The sequence below is a fragment of the Diceros bicornis genome, chromosome 12 (assembly GCF_020826845.1).
Source record: "Diceros bicornis minor isolate mBicDic1 chromosome 12, mDicBic1.mat.cur, whole genome shotgun sequence".
In the NCBI taxonomy this organism is placed as follows: domain Eukaryota; kingdom Metazoa; phylum Chordata; class Mammalia; order Perissodactyla; family Rhinocerotidae; genus Diceros; species Diceros bicornis.
This window is the reverse complement of record NC_080751.1, coordinates 41,218,362-41,236,733: the sequence shown is the minus strand read 5'-3', so window position 1 is coordinate 41,236,733 and position 18,372 is coordinate 41,218,362. Positions and strand designations below refer to the sequence as shown.

Below are 18,372 nucleotides of genomic sequence, written 5' to 3'. Positions count from 1 at the left end.
TAATAAACACCACTACAGTAGACATCTTTGAGCCTAAATTTTGTGTACAAATCTAGTGAATTTCTTTGAATTTATTTCTAGAATTTCCCTATATAATTCAACAACATTCAGGTAATTCTTTTAAATTCTTTCCAGGTAAAAAGTACTATTTGACTATTGATTTAGGATGTGGTTCTTTAATTATTAGTGCAGTTGAATGTATTTTTCACGTGGTTTTTAGTCACTTGTGTTTACTCTTCAATGAGTGACTATTTTAATCTTTGCTTATTGGCTGCCTGTAAACCATAGGATAAAACAGAAATTTCTTACCCTAGCATATAGAACTCTCAGGGTTGATCCAGGTTTTGTGGGACTTGAAGCTTATGCAATGAATATTTTGTACCCTCTAAGAAAAAGACTACAAAATACACTACTTTTATACATTTTAAAAGAATGTGTGACCATGTAAACACAGTTAATAGTCCCAGGGACTTGAAGGGGGCTTGTGCACGAGAGGGATTCTGAAGCTTAAGCTTCATTTGCGTCAAGCGTCTTTCATAATCTGGCTCTAGGGTCCTCCTCTTTCTCCACTTCATTTTATGCCTCCTGCCTCCAGCATACTATGAATGAATAAACTCTCCGGTTCTTCAAACACACCCTGCCTTTGCTTTATCCTTCACCTTGCTCCTGGCATTATTCCTACTACTTGTATCCCTCTTCTTTCTTCCCACCCGTAGACTTCACAGTCCAGCCCGAGCAACATCTCTCCTGTAGATTCTTCTCTGACTCCCACACCAGTTAACCATTCCTTCCACTGGTTACACTTGAAAAAAATTATTACGTGGTGTTAGTTATGTTATGTTATAAATTACTGTTTAAATATATAACATCTCCTAAACTGTGTTCCTCAAGGGCGGGAACAGTGCCTTTTTCCCTCTCTTCTTTTTTATATAAATTTTAAAAATTGTTGAAGTTATACTTGCATAATGAAAAAAATTAAAATAGAAAAGTGAATACAGAGCAGAGCAAAGAAAAAAAAAGTTACATATAATCCAATACCTAAAGATACCTCTGTTAATATGTTATGCTTACCCCTTATTTAGGTGTATACGTATTTATGTGTGGATAGATTGGTTTTGTTTTGGGTACATGATTTTTTACTATTTTTCCATCTGCCCTTTCTCAAAGCCATTACTTGTATTTCAATGGGTGAGTAAATGCATAAATGAGCAAAAAAGGAACAATGTCCCTAATCTTTGAGTGTGATGTCAACAAGGACTACTATATCTACATGTCCTGTGGTACCTCAATTGTCGACAATAATATACACACTAGATGGATTATGGATCTGACCCAATGTGGAGCTTTTATGTTTTTGTGTATTATAAATGCTCTAAGCAGATAATGTATATGTGGAAGAAGCAAAAACATTTTGGGGTCAAGAAAGACTATCATCATCCTTTTGCTCTCACAACCTCTGTCAGTCACAACTGTTCTGATGTGGATCTCTGACTGCCATGTGGTGTCTAACCTATGGTGCTTCTCTTTGCCCAGGGCTGGCAGCTCTTGGCGCTCTGTGTTGGGCTCTTCCTTCCCCATCATCCTTTCCTGTGGCTCCTTAGGCTCCACCTAAAGAGGAATGCAGATTCCAGGTATGCAGAAAACTAGCCAACTGAACCATTTACGTGGCCTCAGAAAGTCTGCAATAAATCATAAGTATTTAGTAACCTGCCAGGTGCATTTGTGGAAGAATGTGTGAAACAAATGTTGGTACAAGAAGCCTTTGGTTATCATTTATGTGGAGCTTGGAAAATATTTCCTTTGTTATGTTAAATCTCTTATGGAAGATTGCAGTAAAAGCTTGAAAACCTGACAAAGAATATTTTTAAGTGAGAAGTCTGTGTACATTTCAAGTATGAATGACTTAGCATTAGTGGGTGTTCATTCAATAAAAGCAATTATTTTGTTTCCTTAGTTTTCCCTTATTACTACTTTTCTCCATGTTGAATTCTTTTATGTAGAAGACTTCCCTGATGGTCTTCCCTCCTTTTATAGTTGTACTTGAATTACTTCGAAATTTTTACTCCTTTGAAAAAGACATTTAAAATCCAACTGTCAGAATGGCTTTCTAACAGTGAGACCCAGGGCACCCAGCCAAGGGTTATCAGGATCATTTTGTCCAAGAGGTTCATGTTAAATAGACTCTGGGACTAAAACAAACACAATGGAACAAAAAACAACTTGGAAGCAGTAGGAAAATATCTTCCAGTTCATAATATATTTTGGAGACTCTGTGATCTAGGTTACGTGATTTCGGAGTCAGTCACTGAGGAGGCCCCAGACAAAGGGTGACATTTTAGAGTCTGCCTGGAAGGCACTTGAATACAAATATATTTAGATATGTTATCAATCTGCTTTTAGAAACAGAATAAAAATTATATGTAACAAATAAGGGCAAATGAGATCTCTATCCAGCTTTCACATTTATTTACTCCAGTGGTTTTGTTTAATGCTTAACATTTTTTAAGAGGTGCATGTTTTCATAGAGTAAAGAAGGAAAATATATTTTTATTTTTGAAGCTATTTTCTTATCTTGTTTAGCAGTCAAACACTAACCTCTATGTTCTTCAAAAGAGAACTCTGCTGCATCATGTGTTTCTTAAATTATCCTATATTATTTACACAATTATTTTCTTTATATTTGTTAATATAATGTATAATCGCTATATATTGACTATATAATGACTGGTAATTTTAAATTCATTTTGTGACTATAATAATATGATAAAGATGAAGAACGCTTCGTGGGGAAGTTTGATTCAGTCAGTGGCAAAAGTAAAGAAACTGGAATTTGAGAAAAGTTACAGAGGTTTAATAATATCATTCAAAAAGAAAAATTACTGTAAAAATTAGCATAATACATGGTAATAATGTACACCAAGGAAAGCTTTCTTAATGGTTGCATATATATATTTATACATATATAATGTATATTGCTTATATATATTAGGCTGTCTTAATTAAATTTATTTTTAGGCTTTATCTTAAGTTTTGTATTATAGGACAGAATTTGGAAAATATGCCATTTATTGCCAGCGATGTGTAGAAAGAACACAACAAAATGGAGATCGGGAAGCAAGACCCTCAAGAATGGAAATTCTTTCAACCCTTCTTCGAAATCCTTATCATCATTCTTTGCCCTTCAGTATCCCCGTGCACTTCATGAATGGGATATATCAGGTAGGTTAGGCTTTCTACCCTGATGCAAACATGCTTAACCTAGAATCGAAGATATAACTTCCGTAGAAAAGGGAAGTGAGCCTGTCTACCTACCCTTGTCAGCAGCTGGTGGTGATAAATGTGCAAATATGTGAGATCTTCTATCAGAACAGCTGAGTTTTGAAGCACTTCTGCTAAGAAAGGATTCACGCTAAAAACAAATCCATTTTGAACCAAATAAGGGAAGAGTTTCACTACCATTACAATGCTGATGTAGAAAAACGAAAATTCTTTAGGTGAGGCCTTCCCCAACCAGTGCACACCTGCTAAGAGGAAATAATTACTAACATTGGGTGTGTACAAGTTTAGTTTCTTTAAAGTCTCCAAATCTCAGGAATTGTCTGGGAAAACTTATCTGGGCCCTCCCAACTTTCAGGTCTAGATGCTTGCTTATCAACTGTAGCAAACATGTTCCAAAGCTAACAATTAGCCTCTTATCAGGGAATTCAGATGCTCAGCTGCGTCTTAAAGAAACAAACATGAAATGCATGAAAGTGTTCATTTGTTTAAGTGCGTTTCTTGTTTATTTTTTTTCATTTGCTTAAAGATTACATGTTGTACTGTAGTTCTTGGTTTGCTTTTAATGGGTAGGCATACTGTCTCTTCGAGATGTTTATCGCTGTCAAATGATTTCTGTTTTGTTTCATGTCAGTGGGCTGAAGCCAAGATTTCTAAATTCTTACAGCAAGCTACTGACTAAGATGACATTAATTTTCTCCAGTGGAGCTTTGGGGAAAAAAAAAAGTTAAAGCACCTAGATAAAGGTGTGTTATCATTAATCATGCATCAAGTATACCCTGTTTTCCCCCTGAAATCTAAGTTTGAAATGTGCATACTTTTTTATTAAGAGAACGACTTTGTTATTTCTCCTTAGGTAGTTGGATTTGATGCATCCACCACAGTGGAAGAATTTTTGAATACTTTGAACCAGGATACAGGAATGAGGAAGCCAGCACAGTCTGGATTTGCATTGTTCACGGACGATCCTTCTGGCAGAGATTTAGAGCATTGTCTTCAAGGAAACATCAAGGTAAAACCAAGTCCTTTTAATGAGGCAGACCAGCAAACAGCAAAGAAGCTACTCTGTGCTATTTGCAACAAATTTAGTTCAGGAGTTTTAAAAAAATTTAAGCAATCTAATCTTCACACACACACAAAAATTGGAGGACTTTGTTGAAGCCATAGGATTCTTCATATACAATCTGCACACACACATACTCCATGTTAAAGAGAGGAAAAGGATTAATAATAGTAATAATACCCTAAATATTAGGGTAATAAAGGAAAGATGTGGAAGCTCTAGTAAAATGGCTTTCGATTTTATTCATTCACTTGGCAATTTATTGAACTATTTATTGTGTCCCAGGAGCTGGACTGGACCCTGTGGGGAATACAAACAAGGACCAGAAATAGTCCCTCCCACAGTGAACTTATTATTTGCTTAGGGAAAAGCAGCCTTATACACTGATAACCTTAAACTAGAGTTGCAAGTGGTAAATGTTTTCAGAGTGCTGTGAACATTCCACAGAGGCAGAGATTAAGTTAAGTATTGGAAATTAGGGAAGAGCTGAACTGGACTTTGAAGGATGGGTAGAAAATGGACCTGTGGAAATAAAGAAGGGATTCCAGACATAAGGAAAGACAGAATATTGGAAGATATTTTAAAAATATTTTCTAGGTCATAGTAAAATAACTTTAATAAAGTTTCCATCTAATGATGGTGACAGCTAGAAATATAGAATTACATAAGGAACCTTAGAGAAACAACCCACTTATTTTGCAAAACAAGGCCCAGAGCAGGCAATGATTTACCCAAATCGAGCAGGTAGAACTGGGGCTGGATCCTTTCCTTGATGTGGTCCTTGATTGCTCTTGGAAATAAGTGCCTTGTTATGGGGTGAAGGTATTTTTTGATTTGGAGATTAAAGAATTGGGGCAGATTAGAGGAAGAACTAGATTTATAAGTAATAGCTCACAAGTTGAGAGCACATGAAACATTAGTAACTCACAAAGCCTAGCTCCACGTGTGGAACAACCTGTTGGGGCTCCACAGAATACTGTTAAAGCACATGGTTCATTAGGAGAGTTGGTTAGTAGATGTAGTTTCCTCCCAAACCCCTTTGCCTAGCTCTTCAGCTGCATAGTGAGAAATCCAGGTAAATGAATTTCTTTTTTTCTCCTCAGCTCCAGGTATATCCTGTTTAGTTCAGCAAATCCAAATGTAAATTTTTGAGACAGACTCCTAGAGGACTGTTGTTAATAATTAATCAAGAAGATAAGCTAGCATTTTTGGTTGACTTGACCTGGGTAAATATCAGGGGCTTTGGTGAATAACTGCTTACCACATATTTTTGAAACTTTTATTTATAATTCTATAAATGACCAATTAAAAAACAAACAAACATTTATTTGGTTCCTGAAGAATTTTTGTTCTTTCCCAATCAAAGAATTTTAAGATTATATTTCAGATGTCTTTGGTATGACTTCAGTTATTCTAATCTTTATAAACTCAGAAGGTAGGAAAGTTGTTTCTTCAGTGACTAAACCATGAAAAAGTTCCAGGAATCTTCTTGTTTCCAGTCGCATGCAGTCCTTCATTAAGATTCCTTTTTTGCGTAAAAAATTCATGGCCACAGTCCAAAGTTAATGTGTGTCCAAAAGGATAAGTGGACCAAAGAGTGATTTATAATTAAATTCTAAACTCAGAGCTGCACAGAGGCTTAAAACAAAAAGCCTCAGTCCATTTGGTTTGATCATATTAATTGAAATTTTTCAGTCTACAGACATACTTGTCTTCAAAAAATGCAGATTTGAAAAACATTATAAATCTTCGTTTTCCACTTCCCTTCTAGATTTGTGACATTATTTCTAAGTGGGAACAGGCTTCCAAAGAACAGCAGCCTGGGAAGTGGGAAGGTACGAGAACTGTTCGCCTAACTTATAAAAACAGGTGTGTAATATAATCACCAAATACCAAAGGAGGAGTATACACTGACATTCAAATCATGCACCTACAATTTAGTTTCCTATTGAATAGTCTTGAAAGTTATATTTATTTGTGTGTTTTTTTTTTTTTATAATTTTTATTTATTTGTTTATTTTCCTCCAAAGCCCCAGTAGATAGTTGTATGTCATAGCTGCACATCTTTCTAGTTGCTGTATGTGGGACGCGGCCTCAGCATGGCCGGAGAAGCGGCGCGTCAGTGCGGGCCCGGGATCCGAACCCGGGCTGCCAGCAGCAGAGCGCGCGCACTTAACCACTAAGCCACGGGGCCGGCCTGTGTGTTTGTTTTTCTATAAATGGTAACTCTACTTCTGTAGGGAAGAAACTGTCACGTAAAATTTTGTTTCTAATTCTAATCTCTTAATGTCATGAATAATTATATTTTATAAAAATATGCATTTGGACAAAGATTAGAAGAAAGCTATAGGAAAAAATAGCTGCTCTCTTAGGGTAGTCAAAAAAGGGTGAATTTTTCACTTTCAAAGTTTCCTTTATTATTATATTTTTCATGAAGACTAAATACTCAAATAACCTACTGCAGATCTGTAGTAAGAAGAAATATTCATGTTTACCCAAATCTTTTAAAAGTAATATATTCATATTCATTCATTCTCATTCTTTCATATTCTTTCTCTCTCTCTGTATTTATTGAGCTTCAACTATAAGGCACTTAGCTAGATGCTCTGGATAAGATGATAATAAAAATAGACACAGTCCCTGATCTTTTGGAATTTACAAGCTAATGAGGAAGCCTGTTGTTAATCATATAATAACTCTAATGAATATATAATTGCACATTAAGTTCTTGGAAAGAGAAGAGTGTGGTTCTGTGAGAGCACATAACAAGAAGCCTGCCTACACTGGAGACCTTGGGAGGCTTCTCTGAGGAAATGGTGCTTATGCCAAGGTCAGAAGGGGGCTGGGAGTGGAAACATTGAAATAGGTAGAAAAGGATGTTCAAAAGCCTGTAGGAGGCTGTGCAGAGTGTTTCAGGAATTGGGAAAAAGCCAGTGGAACTGGAATACATTCCTTCTCAACAGATACAGTTTTGATATACGTTGGCATATGGTCAGAAACCAGATTTCCTTTTTTTCTATTTTTTTTAATATCTCCTTTTCTTCCCTGTATTAGCAGAAAGTGGTATTTAATAAACAGTGTTCATTGACTAGATCACATTAACTGTACCAAAAAAAAAGTATTTTGCTGGTTTTATTTGGATCTTGCATCACATAAAATAAGAAATCTAAAATATCAGACCAAGAGCCTGGTGGAATTATTGGTATAGTATTGACTTCTTTCAGAGGCCTACTTTTGGAAGATATTCATAGACCTAAAATTGAAATGTAAGAAGTGAAGGTACTATATAACCTAAAGAATGTAATAGCCTTGGATCCAGTTCAGGATTTCTTTTTCTGATAATCTATCCCACAGAATATGCACATAAGTGGACATGAGTATTCCAGTATGTCCCAGTATCTTCTTTGCCATATTTTTTATAACAGTGAAAAATAAGTGTTGGGGGGGACTTACATTTTATTAATAGAGGAACCGTTAAATAAATATGGTACATTCATATTGTAGACTTCATCCTCTCACACAGTCAGTCACTAAAGGGCCACCCACTGTTTCAGCAGACGCCTTTGATCTGAATAAATCGTGGGTGTGAGCCCTTGGAGCTTCTCTATTCAGGGGCTCATGAGCTGTGTTGATTTGCAAGAATTCTGAGTAACAAGAAGATGACTGTGAGCTTTGGCATCTAAGGTTTTAAAATCGTACTTCCTAGAGATAAGCAGGATTACTAAGATAATGGAAATCTAATAGGCTCTACTCCTGGAGGAACCTGTTTCCACTGATGGCAACCTTTATCTGTGGCCCTTGGCTGACTGGCAAGAACCAGGCTGGAAGACTTGTACCTTCCAGATGATTGTTTTATTTCTGTGATCGCTGGAGCAGTGGTTCTCAAAGTGTGGACCCTGGACTGCAGCTTCAGTATCATGTGGAAAAATGGTAGAAATGGAAATTATTAGACCTCACTTCAGACCTACTGAGTCAGAATCTCTGGGGGGTAAGACCCAGGAGTCTGTGCTTAGCAACTCTCCAGGTGATTGTTACCCATGCTAAGTTTTAAGAAGCACTGATCTAGAGGTCCTCGATGCTGCTCCTGTCTCTTGATTGTACCTTTTGTGGAAGGGGGCCAGCTCCTGGACCTGACCTGCCATGAATCTTTACGTAGAAGAAGTTCAGGAATTCTCATTTGGTTTTGTTGGAACTAAATGGAGTTATTTCCATGTCTAAGACATGGAAATTCCAAATGATGCATACCTTATGAATGCTTAGTACATACTAATTCTGAATATAATGGCTGTGGTTGGTACCAAAATTAAATTTTGATGAAATGGAGAAAGGTGGTCTGAAAGACACAGATAAGAATTATGCTCCAGGGGCCAGCCCCGTGCGCGCGCGCTGCACTGGCCCCTGGAGTGCGTGTGCTCCGCTGCCTGCAGCCCAGGTTCGGATCCCGATCCTGGGCGCACACTGACATAACTGCTTGTCAGGCCATGCTGTGGCGGCGTCCCATATAAAGTGGAGGAAGGTAGGCACAGATGTTAGCCCAGGGCCAGGCTTCCTCAGCAAAAAGAGGATTGGCATGGATGTTAGCTCAGGGCTGATCTTCTTCACAAAAAATAAATAAAAAAATAAAACTTCAAAAATCAAAATTTAAAAAAAAGAAAAAAGAAAAAAAAGAAATAATCTGATATTTAAAAAAAAAAAAAAAGAATTATGCTCCAAGTCTAGTAAACACCTCGAGAAAGGACAAAGAGAGTTGTGACTAACACATAAAGATTGCCTTCTTAAAAAAAAAAAGCCTCATGACAACATCAGATAAAAGGCAACTCAACCAAAAAGCTTAATTTTTAACAGAGGTCAGAAATGGCTGGATAGCCACAGCTATGAGAAATTACTGTGTTTCTGAATATGGTTCTGCTTTGCATATGTGCACAAACAGCTTAGAGGTGAGCCCTAATTTCCAGTGACACAGTTAGGAGGGGAACTGGCTGTGACCTATCTTGCAGCCAAAGGCTGGACTCTTCATCTGTCAAGAAGCACTGTAATATGCAAAACTAAAATACCAGCTCTCTTTATCATGGAATTTCTATTTTTATTTAGTAAGTTATGGAATTTTAAGTATTTAGATTTAGAAATTAAAGATCTAATTAACAGATTTTGAACCTGTTCTCATAGACGACCATTTGGAAACTAATGGTTATATTCTATTCATATTTAAGGTGCTTATTTAATTTGGTTTCTTACTGTATATTTGAAATGGCAAAAATCAAGGCATGTTTTTAATAAAACAAAACTGACAAGAGTCTTTCCCTGAAGAGAACAACTCTTCCTTCCCCCCTCTTTGAAATGAAAGATTATTTTCACTAGTCCTTTGTCATTATGATTTTCTGGAACATTCCCATCTCGGCCACCTTAGCTGAGTATAAGAGCACCTATATCCATTGACTCTGAAGCCAAGAAGCATCTTGACAGGTCATTTAGTTTATCCCATTTCTTCCAGCTATGTTCACACCAGAAAAAATTCCAGCATGAAGAGGCTCTTGTGATTCTAAAGACCTCTGGAGAAGAATCCTAATAATAATAATAATAATAATAATAACAACCAACATTTATTGAGCACTTACCACATGCCAGGCCCTGTGCTGAGCTCTTTATATGCATTACCTCATATAATCCTAACACCCCTCGGAGGTAGGTATTATTACTAGCTTCATCTTATAGATTTAGAGAGTTAAGTCATTTACCCAAGGTTATAGAAAGGGGATTCTTCAGGCTTTTGGGCACATAATTCCCATAATTAGCATTTCTCACTACCATTCATTTGTCCATCTGTGCAGTAAACATCTGTTCAGTGTCTGCTGGTGCCAGGCCTTGTTGAAGCCCTAGAGATTCAAAGGTGAATAGCATTTCCCTACTGTTTAGAATCTTAGGGTTTATAGGAAGAGACAGACACAAAGTCTTAGCAATGTAATTAATGCTGAACAGGAACAGGATAGCAGAGTAGTGAAGAACACGGGCTCTGGAGAGAAACCTGCCTGGATTAGAATCCTGGCTCCCCCACTCTCTGTGTAGCCTTGAGCAAGTCATTTACCATCTCTGTGCCTCTGGTATCTTTACATGAAATAGAGATGAAAATAGTACCTACCTCTAGGGTGGTCTGGAGGACTAAATGTTGGTAAGCGTAAAGCACTTGGATTAGAGCCTGTCACATAGTAAATGCCCATCGATGTTCGCTCTTACCATGAATCTATCATGCACATATACAAGATGTTGTGGGAACATCGAGGAGGGCTTCGCAGAGTGGTGCCTTCCGAGCAGGTGACTTGAGGTGGTAGCCATAGAGGCAGGAAGAGGACACGGAAGGGGAGTCCCAATTGCAGTTTTAGCAGAGTGTTATCAGCAGACCATGGTGGACAGAGGAGTGAAGGGAAGGTAAATGGAGAGTGAAGGCAGGCTGCTCCCTCAGTAAGTTTACAAGATGATGAGAAAGGCGATGTAGGAATGAAATATGGAGCCACTGGGAGGCAAGTGAAAGGATTACCCAGCAGTGCGGAGAGCTCTCTGAATTTGGCAGCAGTGTTTGTGTAGTGGTACTGGTCCACGTAGTGATGTGATGTCCATCCCACAGTATCCACTTCTTGGGTGTCAAGTGAAGAGGTGGGCTTTTGGGAATACTTCTGCTATCTAACCTGTGCCCTCCTGCTGTGAAGGAAGCCCACGTTCTCTGCTCCATGCCTCTTTAGGATCGGGGAGCAGCTGGAAGCTGGTCATACTGGGAGAGACTCAGATCACATTCCTCTGGCGCCTTTCCTGTTCAAGATCTGTGGGTTTGATTTTCTGACCTCTTGGTCACTTTTGTGACTCTTTAGTTCCTCTCCACATTCTCTCCAAATCACTGTGTAGTTGTTGGAGCCCAAACTGTCTCATTAGGGGTTTTAACCAATGATTCCTGCATATTCTATCCCTATACATGTGTCCAGGATGGTTTTCCCCTTTTTTTCTTATAGTGCTTCATTTTCTCTTCCCAAGCTCAATCTTATTGGCATGCCAGAAATGATAGAAAATGTCCTCTAGCTCTTCTCGCCTGTAGCCATCGTTTTTCCTCCTAGCTGTGTTACTAATTCAAACTTTTATTAAGAACCTTCCAGTGGTAACACTTAGCTAAACCCTGGTGGATTACAGTGATGAGTAAGACATAGTTCCTAATTTCAAGTGGAAAAGCTATGTACAAAAATGGTAGCATGCCCAAAAGGGAGAGGTTTCATCTTAAAGTTTATTCTCTTTGTTTTATATCACTTTGCTGACGTCATTTTGAATTTAGAATCTGTTTCTATTGCCAAGCCATATTCTTCTACCAGTTGACAATTAGTCATCATGCAGTCATGGATAAATGGGGCTTAGGATTTATTTTTTCAAGAAACCACTCTGAATGACTGCCCAGGCCAGTGATTCTTAAGTTGGGGTGGGCAGGAAGAATGATCAGAATCATGGGGAGGAGGAGTTTTTCACAGTACACCTACCATGCTCCCCCTGAGATTCTGACCTGCTGCCCTCTCATTCCCTGCTATTCGAGATAATTACTGCGAAAGACACTGAAACCAATGGCTAGGTGTCCTCTCCCTCAAGTGTATAGGGAGAAAAAGGCTGAAAATCCAGTTATAGCCAGTTGGGCACAAACCTAACAAATGCTGGATCGGAATCTCTCTTTTCCTGCCACTGTGTTGTCATGATAATATTAAAGTATGTCAAAGTGTTGCTTACCCACCCCCCTGTCACAGCATTTACAGTATGTACAGCACCCCGTGCCTGATCTGCAGCCTGAAGTCAGAGCCCCAGAAGTCTCACATATAAGGGAACAGCATAGTGGATAAATAAAGAAGGTCACTGGATTGATGAATACCTCCTAGACAAACAAAAGCCATGTTATAGTCCAACAAGTAGTAATAATAACATGTAAATTATTTTTGAGCTCCTAAAGCTGCTTATCCGAATGTGGCAAAAAAAAGTGAAAACATTTAAGTGTACAAATATTATCTCTCAGATTCCCAAAGAAAACTACCCCCTCAATTTAATGCTGATTTTGAATTGAAACCTTCATTTCCTATTCCCTGATGTGTCCCTATTTAGGAAAGATCATGCATGTTTTGAAAATTGGGTTTATACAGTCCCTTGAAATAAAGGGTTACATCAGCATTCCTTGCAAGGGAGAGTATATTTAATTTCACTCAGTGTCTTAGGTCCTTCCTTAGTAACACTTAAGTATTTGGTATTTCAGGGCATAAAAAATAGCATAGAAGCATTCCTCAATCTCAACTTCAAAGCAGTTTTTCCTCGCTTTGCTGAAAATGTTGTATAGAACAGAAACAGAGGTCATTAACAGATAGTAATGATCCAAGTTTGTACCACCTAGAGAACTATGTTAGAACAACCCCATATGTCTTCTGGATTTATCTTTACCTTCTTCCTTCGTAAGAATATCATTTAATGAAAAATGTCCTCTTATTTTACAGACTATATTTCTCAGTGCAAGCTCGTGGAGAGACTGATAGAGAAAAGTTGCTGTTAATGTATCAGACAAATGATCAAATAATAAATGGACTCTTTCCTCTGAACAAGGACCTGGCATTAGAAATGGCGGCTCTTTTAGCTCAGGTAACTTCCATGCTATGTAGAGTAATATTTTGTAAAGATGAGATACTAATTTGTACACTGAATTAAATGTAGTAAAACAATATACCTTAAGTAATTTGAATTCATTTTGCTGTGACTAACACCTTAAAAATAACAGGCATTATAGTTACAGTTTGACTCTGAATTGCTGACGACTGCGATGATGTGGAATGAGACAGTATTCCGTAAAGGGAACCTAGTTTCTTACTTATCTTGCAGGTATACCATTAGACTTTGCATTTAATAAAGGAGTTTGAGTGTAGAGCTGTGGGGCTAAGGATGCCATGTTGAAATCGCTCACTAATCTAAGAGGAATCAGTCTTGTAAAAAGCTAAAGCACTTTCTTTTGTTTACCTATTGTATCAGTTAGGATTAAGTTCAGACTTCTGTAAACCCACATATATGCATATTAATAATGACAATCAAAATAGAAGTACATTTGTCTCTCACATAGAGAGGCCTGATGGCACCTCTCCAAAATCATTAGGGGCCTGGGCTTTATCCTGCTCTCCATTCTCCTATCCCTAGTGTGTCATTTTCATGGTCCTGGAGATCTGCCAGAGCTCCAGCTGTTACAACAGTGTTCCAGGCATTGGAATGGAGGAAGGGCTGAAGAAGGGCATGCCCTCCCGCCTTTGAGAAACTTCTCAGCAGTTACATAGAACACTTCCTTTTATGTCTTTCTGGTCAAAACTTAGTCAGATGGCCTCGCCAACCTGCAAGAGAGACTGGAGACTGTGGTCTTAGCTGGGAAGCAATGAGCCCAGCTAAGTTCAAGGTTTTTATTACTCAGAAAGAAGGAGAGAATGGTCGTAAGAGGGAACCCACAGTCTCTGCTACACCTGAGTCTTTGCACAGGTTAATTAAGGAAAAATGTTAAGGCAACTCTCTTGATACGTCATTGGCTCAGATTCCCCAGAGTTTTCAGTCTTCTTACTCTACACACCATCCCAGGACATCATAGTCATTCTCTTCATTTTATCTGCCACCTATGCCAGTGATTCTCAAGTTTTTTCTCTCCAGTTCGTACTTCTTTCATGGGCTCCTTAAATTCAACATATCAAGAACTGAACTAATCGTCTTTCCTCCTCTTCCTTCACATTTTGTATCTTCACCTCCACTCAGTCCCCCAAGCAAGCTTCAAATCCAGGAATCCTCACTGACTCTGCCCCCTTTCAGTGTTCTCCCCCTCCCCACCAGTCACTGTGCCCTGCCCATTTTAACTCTTAGATGTGTTTTACCCTGTCCATTCCTCTCCCTGCTGACCACCATTGCTGTGCTTCAGACCATCATCCCATCCTGCTGCTCTCCTGCAGCAGGCTTCTAACTAGTGTGTTTTTCTCTGGTCGTCCCCCACAAATTTATCCTCCCCCAGATGCTAGAGAGATTGTTCCAGTTATCAATTGCTGCATAACAAATGACTCCAAGACTCAGTCACTTAAAACAATAACAGTTTGGGCAGGGATGTGTAAGGACAGCTTGTCTCTGCTTCATATGGTGTCAGCTGGCATAGCTTGAAGGCTGGTTGTGACTCCACAGCTGAGGGCTGAAATCATACGAAAGCTCGTGCACTCACGCATCTGGTGGCTGATGCTGGCTGTTAGTTGGAACTTCTGCTGGGGCTGTCAGCTGGAACACCACCTACATGTGGCCTCTTCAAGTGGCTGCTTGTGCTTCCTCACAAAATGGTGGTTGGGTGGCAAGAGCAACATCTTTGAAAGAGAGACAAGAACTGGAAGCTGCCATTTTCTTAAGGCCTGGCCCTGGAAACTGTGCCATGGTAGTTGTTAGGCAGCACTAGTAACTGGGATGGAGATACAGCAAAAATGTGAATCCAGCTATGTCATTCCCTTGTTTACATGGAAAGACTTGCATGATCTAAACTCTGCTTGCCTCTCCAGCCTCAACTCTTAATACTCCCTACCTTGAACTTTATGTTTCAATAAAGCGCAAACTGTGGTTCCTTGCACAACTCCCTGACTTGCATATGGTTCAGTTTTTCTTACTTCTTATGCTTTACTTGTTTGTCTCCTTTGCCTGGAACATCTCTACTCCTGTGCCTTCACCTGTTAACTTCAGCTTATCCATTAATTTTCATCTTAGGTGTCACTTATTCCAAGAAACCTTCCTGAATTCTGCCTGGGTTTCTCTAATGACCTACATGTATCTATTAGTGTCCTGACCTCAATGGTTTCTTATTATTTATTTGTTTCTGCTTTGCACCCCTGACTATGGCCGCCCTGAGAGCAAGGGTGATCCCTATTCATCTTTATATCTAGCACAGTACCTTACACATAGTCGTTCTCCATAAATGCTGTTGATGAATGAATAGTTGATAATTTAGTTTACTTTTATAACAATTTTATGGTCATCCAAACTTCAAAGCATTAGTGCTACACTGAGTGTTCCTTTTTTGCAAATGATAAAAAGCTGAGGAAAAGAGAAATAGGTCAGATATTTTCTTGGTGGTAGGATTAGGAATGATTTCCTGTCACATGCCATTCTAGGCTTTAGTCCTCTAAAGGCACAGATTCCCTGTTAAAATCATTCTCATCTTTATTAAAATCTAAAGTTAGTCTTCTTCCTTTAACTTTTAATTTTGTCAGGAAACCTTCTCCAAGAAAATTTGTAATATACTTTAGAGATAAATACTTCTAACATTTTTAGATGAATTGAGGAAGGGGTAGAAAGGTTAGACCATACACCTAGAAAATTCTGAGTGCATTAATAACCTAAAAAGTGTAATTTCTCCATCTATAAAAGGAAAATTAAATAATGCACCTCTTTTCCTCAGAGTAGTTTTTGTGAAGATAAATGAAATATGCTAAGGAAATCAGAGATCTGTAGAAGAAAAGAGTTCTTTCTGTTGTAGGTTTAAATATCTGTAGGTCCTTCTTGATAGTCTCTGTCTTAATTAGGAAATTCTTGGAGCTAATCATTAATTGTTGTACATAGTGTCTGGTAAGGCCTTATGTTGATGTGAGGCATATTGGGAATTATCTTAATTGATTTTCAGTTATTCTCCAAACATTTATTTTGCTCATTCTGTGCCATACAGTATGCCAGTGCCAGAGAGGGGAGACACTGAGCTTGGAGATACCACTATAGGGCTCCCTAAGAGGCAAGGGTGCCTTAAATGGCCCACTCTGTTTGTAACTATTGTTTGTCCAACTGCCATATCCCTGGAGGTTAAATCCTGGTCTCAGGTTTCACAGGTAGCTGTGCTGAGTACTACTTGGTGATAGGTGGGGACAATGAAAAGCCTACTCTGGAGGAAGGATTTTGGTATATTTGAAGAGCAGATGAACAGCTTATTTGCTGTGAGGAAATTAGGATGAATACCTGACTAGACGGGAGACAGGGATGAGAGCTGAACAGCAAAGCTAAGCCAAGAAACCAACAAGTAAGAGACTGGGTCCAAGAACCTAGAAAGTTATAAGAATAGACTATAAGGGTGAAGCTTGACTGAGGAATTTATTTATTTATTTATTTATTTTCACAGTCTTTTTTTTTTATTGCGGTAACATTAGTTAAAATATTATATAAATTTCAGGTGTATATCGTTATATTTCGATTTCTGTATAGATTACATGATGTTCACCACCCAAAGACTAATTATAGTCCATCACCCCACACATGTGCCTAATCATCCCCTTCACCCCCTCTGCCTCCTTCCTTCGCCTCTGGTAACCACCAATCCAATCTCTGTCTCTATGTGATTGTTTGTTGTTGTTTTTATCTTCTACTTATGAGTGAGATCGTATGGTATTTGACTTTCTCCCTCTGACTTATTTCTCTTAGCATAATACCCTCAAGGTCCATCCATGTGTCACAACTGGCTGGATTTCATCATTTCTAATGGCTGAGTAGTATTCCATTGTGTATATATACCACATCTTTATCCATTCATCCCTTGATGGGCACCTAGGTTGCTTCCAAGGCTTGGTTATTGTGAATAATGCTGCAGTGAACACAGGGGTGCATGTATCTTTACGCATACGTGTTTTCATGTTCTTTGGATAAATACCCAGCAGTGGAATAGCTGGATCGTATGGTAGTTCTATTCTTAATTTTTTGAGGAATCTCCATACAGTTTTCCATAGTGGCTGCACCAGTTTGCACTCCTACCAGCAGTGTATGAGTTCCCTTCTCTCCACATCCTCTCCAACACTTGTTTCCTGTCTTGTTAATTATAGCCATTCTGACAGGAATGAGGTGATATCTCATTGTAGTTTTGATTTGCATTTCCCTGATAGTTAATGATGTTGAACATCTTTTCATGTGCCTTCAACTGAGGAATTTAGACAGTAACTGGTCACATTAAGAGCTAAACAAGGGAAGCCACAACTGTCAGAGTCTCAGAGGCTGGTTGTGCTAACAGCTTATCTGGAGGGAAAGGGCCCTTTTGAGATGGAGACCCAGGGCTTTCTATAAGACCATCCCAGTCTTGATGGAACCCTCCATCTGCGTGTTGGGGAGTGCTATAGGTAAGAATGTGAATGTTCAGTAGGACATTCATCTGGATGTTCCCCACCCCTTCTCGCTCCTTGAGCCTTTTTTGGTACCCTATACAAGGTATTTAACACAGTTCATCACAAGTATTTGTTTATACTTCAGTCTCCCCTACTAGACAGTAAACTCTTTGAAGATAGGAATTATATTCAACTTTTTCTTTCTCACATCACTTAGCATAGCACCTGGCATATAATGGGGACTCAGTATAGGTTTGGATAATGAATGGATAGGTGAGTGGATGGGGAAATGGATGGGTGGGTAGTTGGATGGGTGGGTAGGGGATACTATCTATGTAGCCTGTTAATAAAGATAAGGATTGAACATTCATTCAGGGAGAAAGGGGAATGAAGGGCTCTATTTCAGGAATAATAGGATGAGGGGATGAATACAGTAACATTTATGGAGAAAATCTAGGAAGAAAGTAATGAGAATATAGTTCTTGCTCCCATTGTATTCAGTAGAGACCCTTAAAAAGTCCAAGTAATAACTTTTTGAGATTTCTCATAGCTTTATAACTTTTTTTGTCTTTCATAATTTTAACTTCTATTTTGCCTTATTATTATCAATTAAAATAGTACTTTAAAAATGAAAAATTATCCTGTGCTGTTATAGGCAGTGGCAGAGTAGTGGCCTTTACCAAATACTATGAGATGGTGATATTAACTTAAGATGGTTAATGTAGAAATAGAACTGAAATGTTTAAATTATAGATTTTTTTCAAAATTAGAATTCAAATGGAATTTAGATTTTAATAATAGTCCTTATATATCATTATAAACTCCATAATCACACAGTTATGACAAATAGATTTATATATTTTATGTTATAAAGAAAGTTTAGAAAGAATAAAACTGATT

The 18,372-nt window shown here is 38.3% G+C and overlaps 1 protein-coding gene across 7 annotated transcripts in view; it reads left to right on the top strand.

Moving 5' to 3' along the window:
- Positions 1 to 18,372, top strand: part of PLEKHH2 (pleckstrin homology, MyTH4 and FERM domain containing H2) — a 106,587-nt gene that overhangs the window by 79,595 nt on the left and 8,620 nt on the right. For all 7 annotated transcript variants that reach the window (XM_058551337.1, XM_058551335.1, XM_058551334.1 and 4 more), the window contains 5 exons: positions 1,534 to 1,631; positions 3,042 to 3,223; positions 4,137 to 4,288; positions 6,111 to 6,208; positions 12,841 to 12,982. In XM_058551337.1, the coding sequence (XP_058407320.1) occupies positions 1,534 to 1,631; positions 3,042 to 3,223; positions 4,137 to 4,288; positions 6,111 to 6,208; positions 12,841 to 12,982 (672 nt within the window). The remainder of the gene's footprint in view (positions 1 to 1,533; positions 1,632 to 3,041; positions 3,224 to 4,136; positions 4,289 to 6,110; positions 6,209 to 12,840; positions 12,983 to 18,372) is intronic.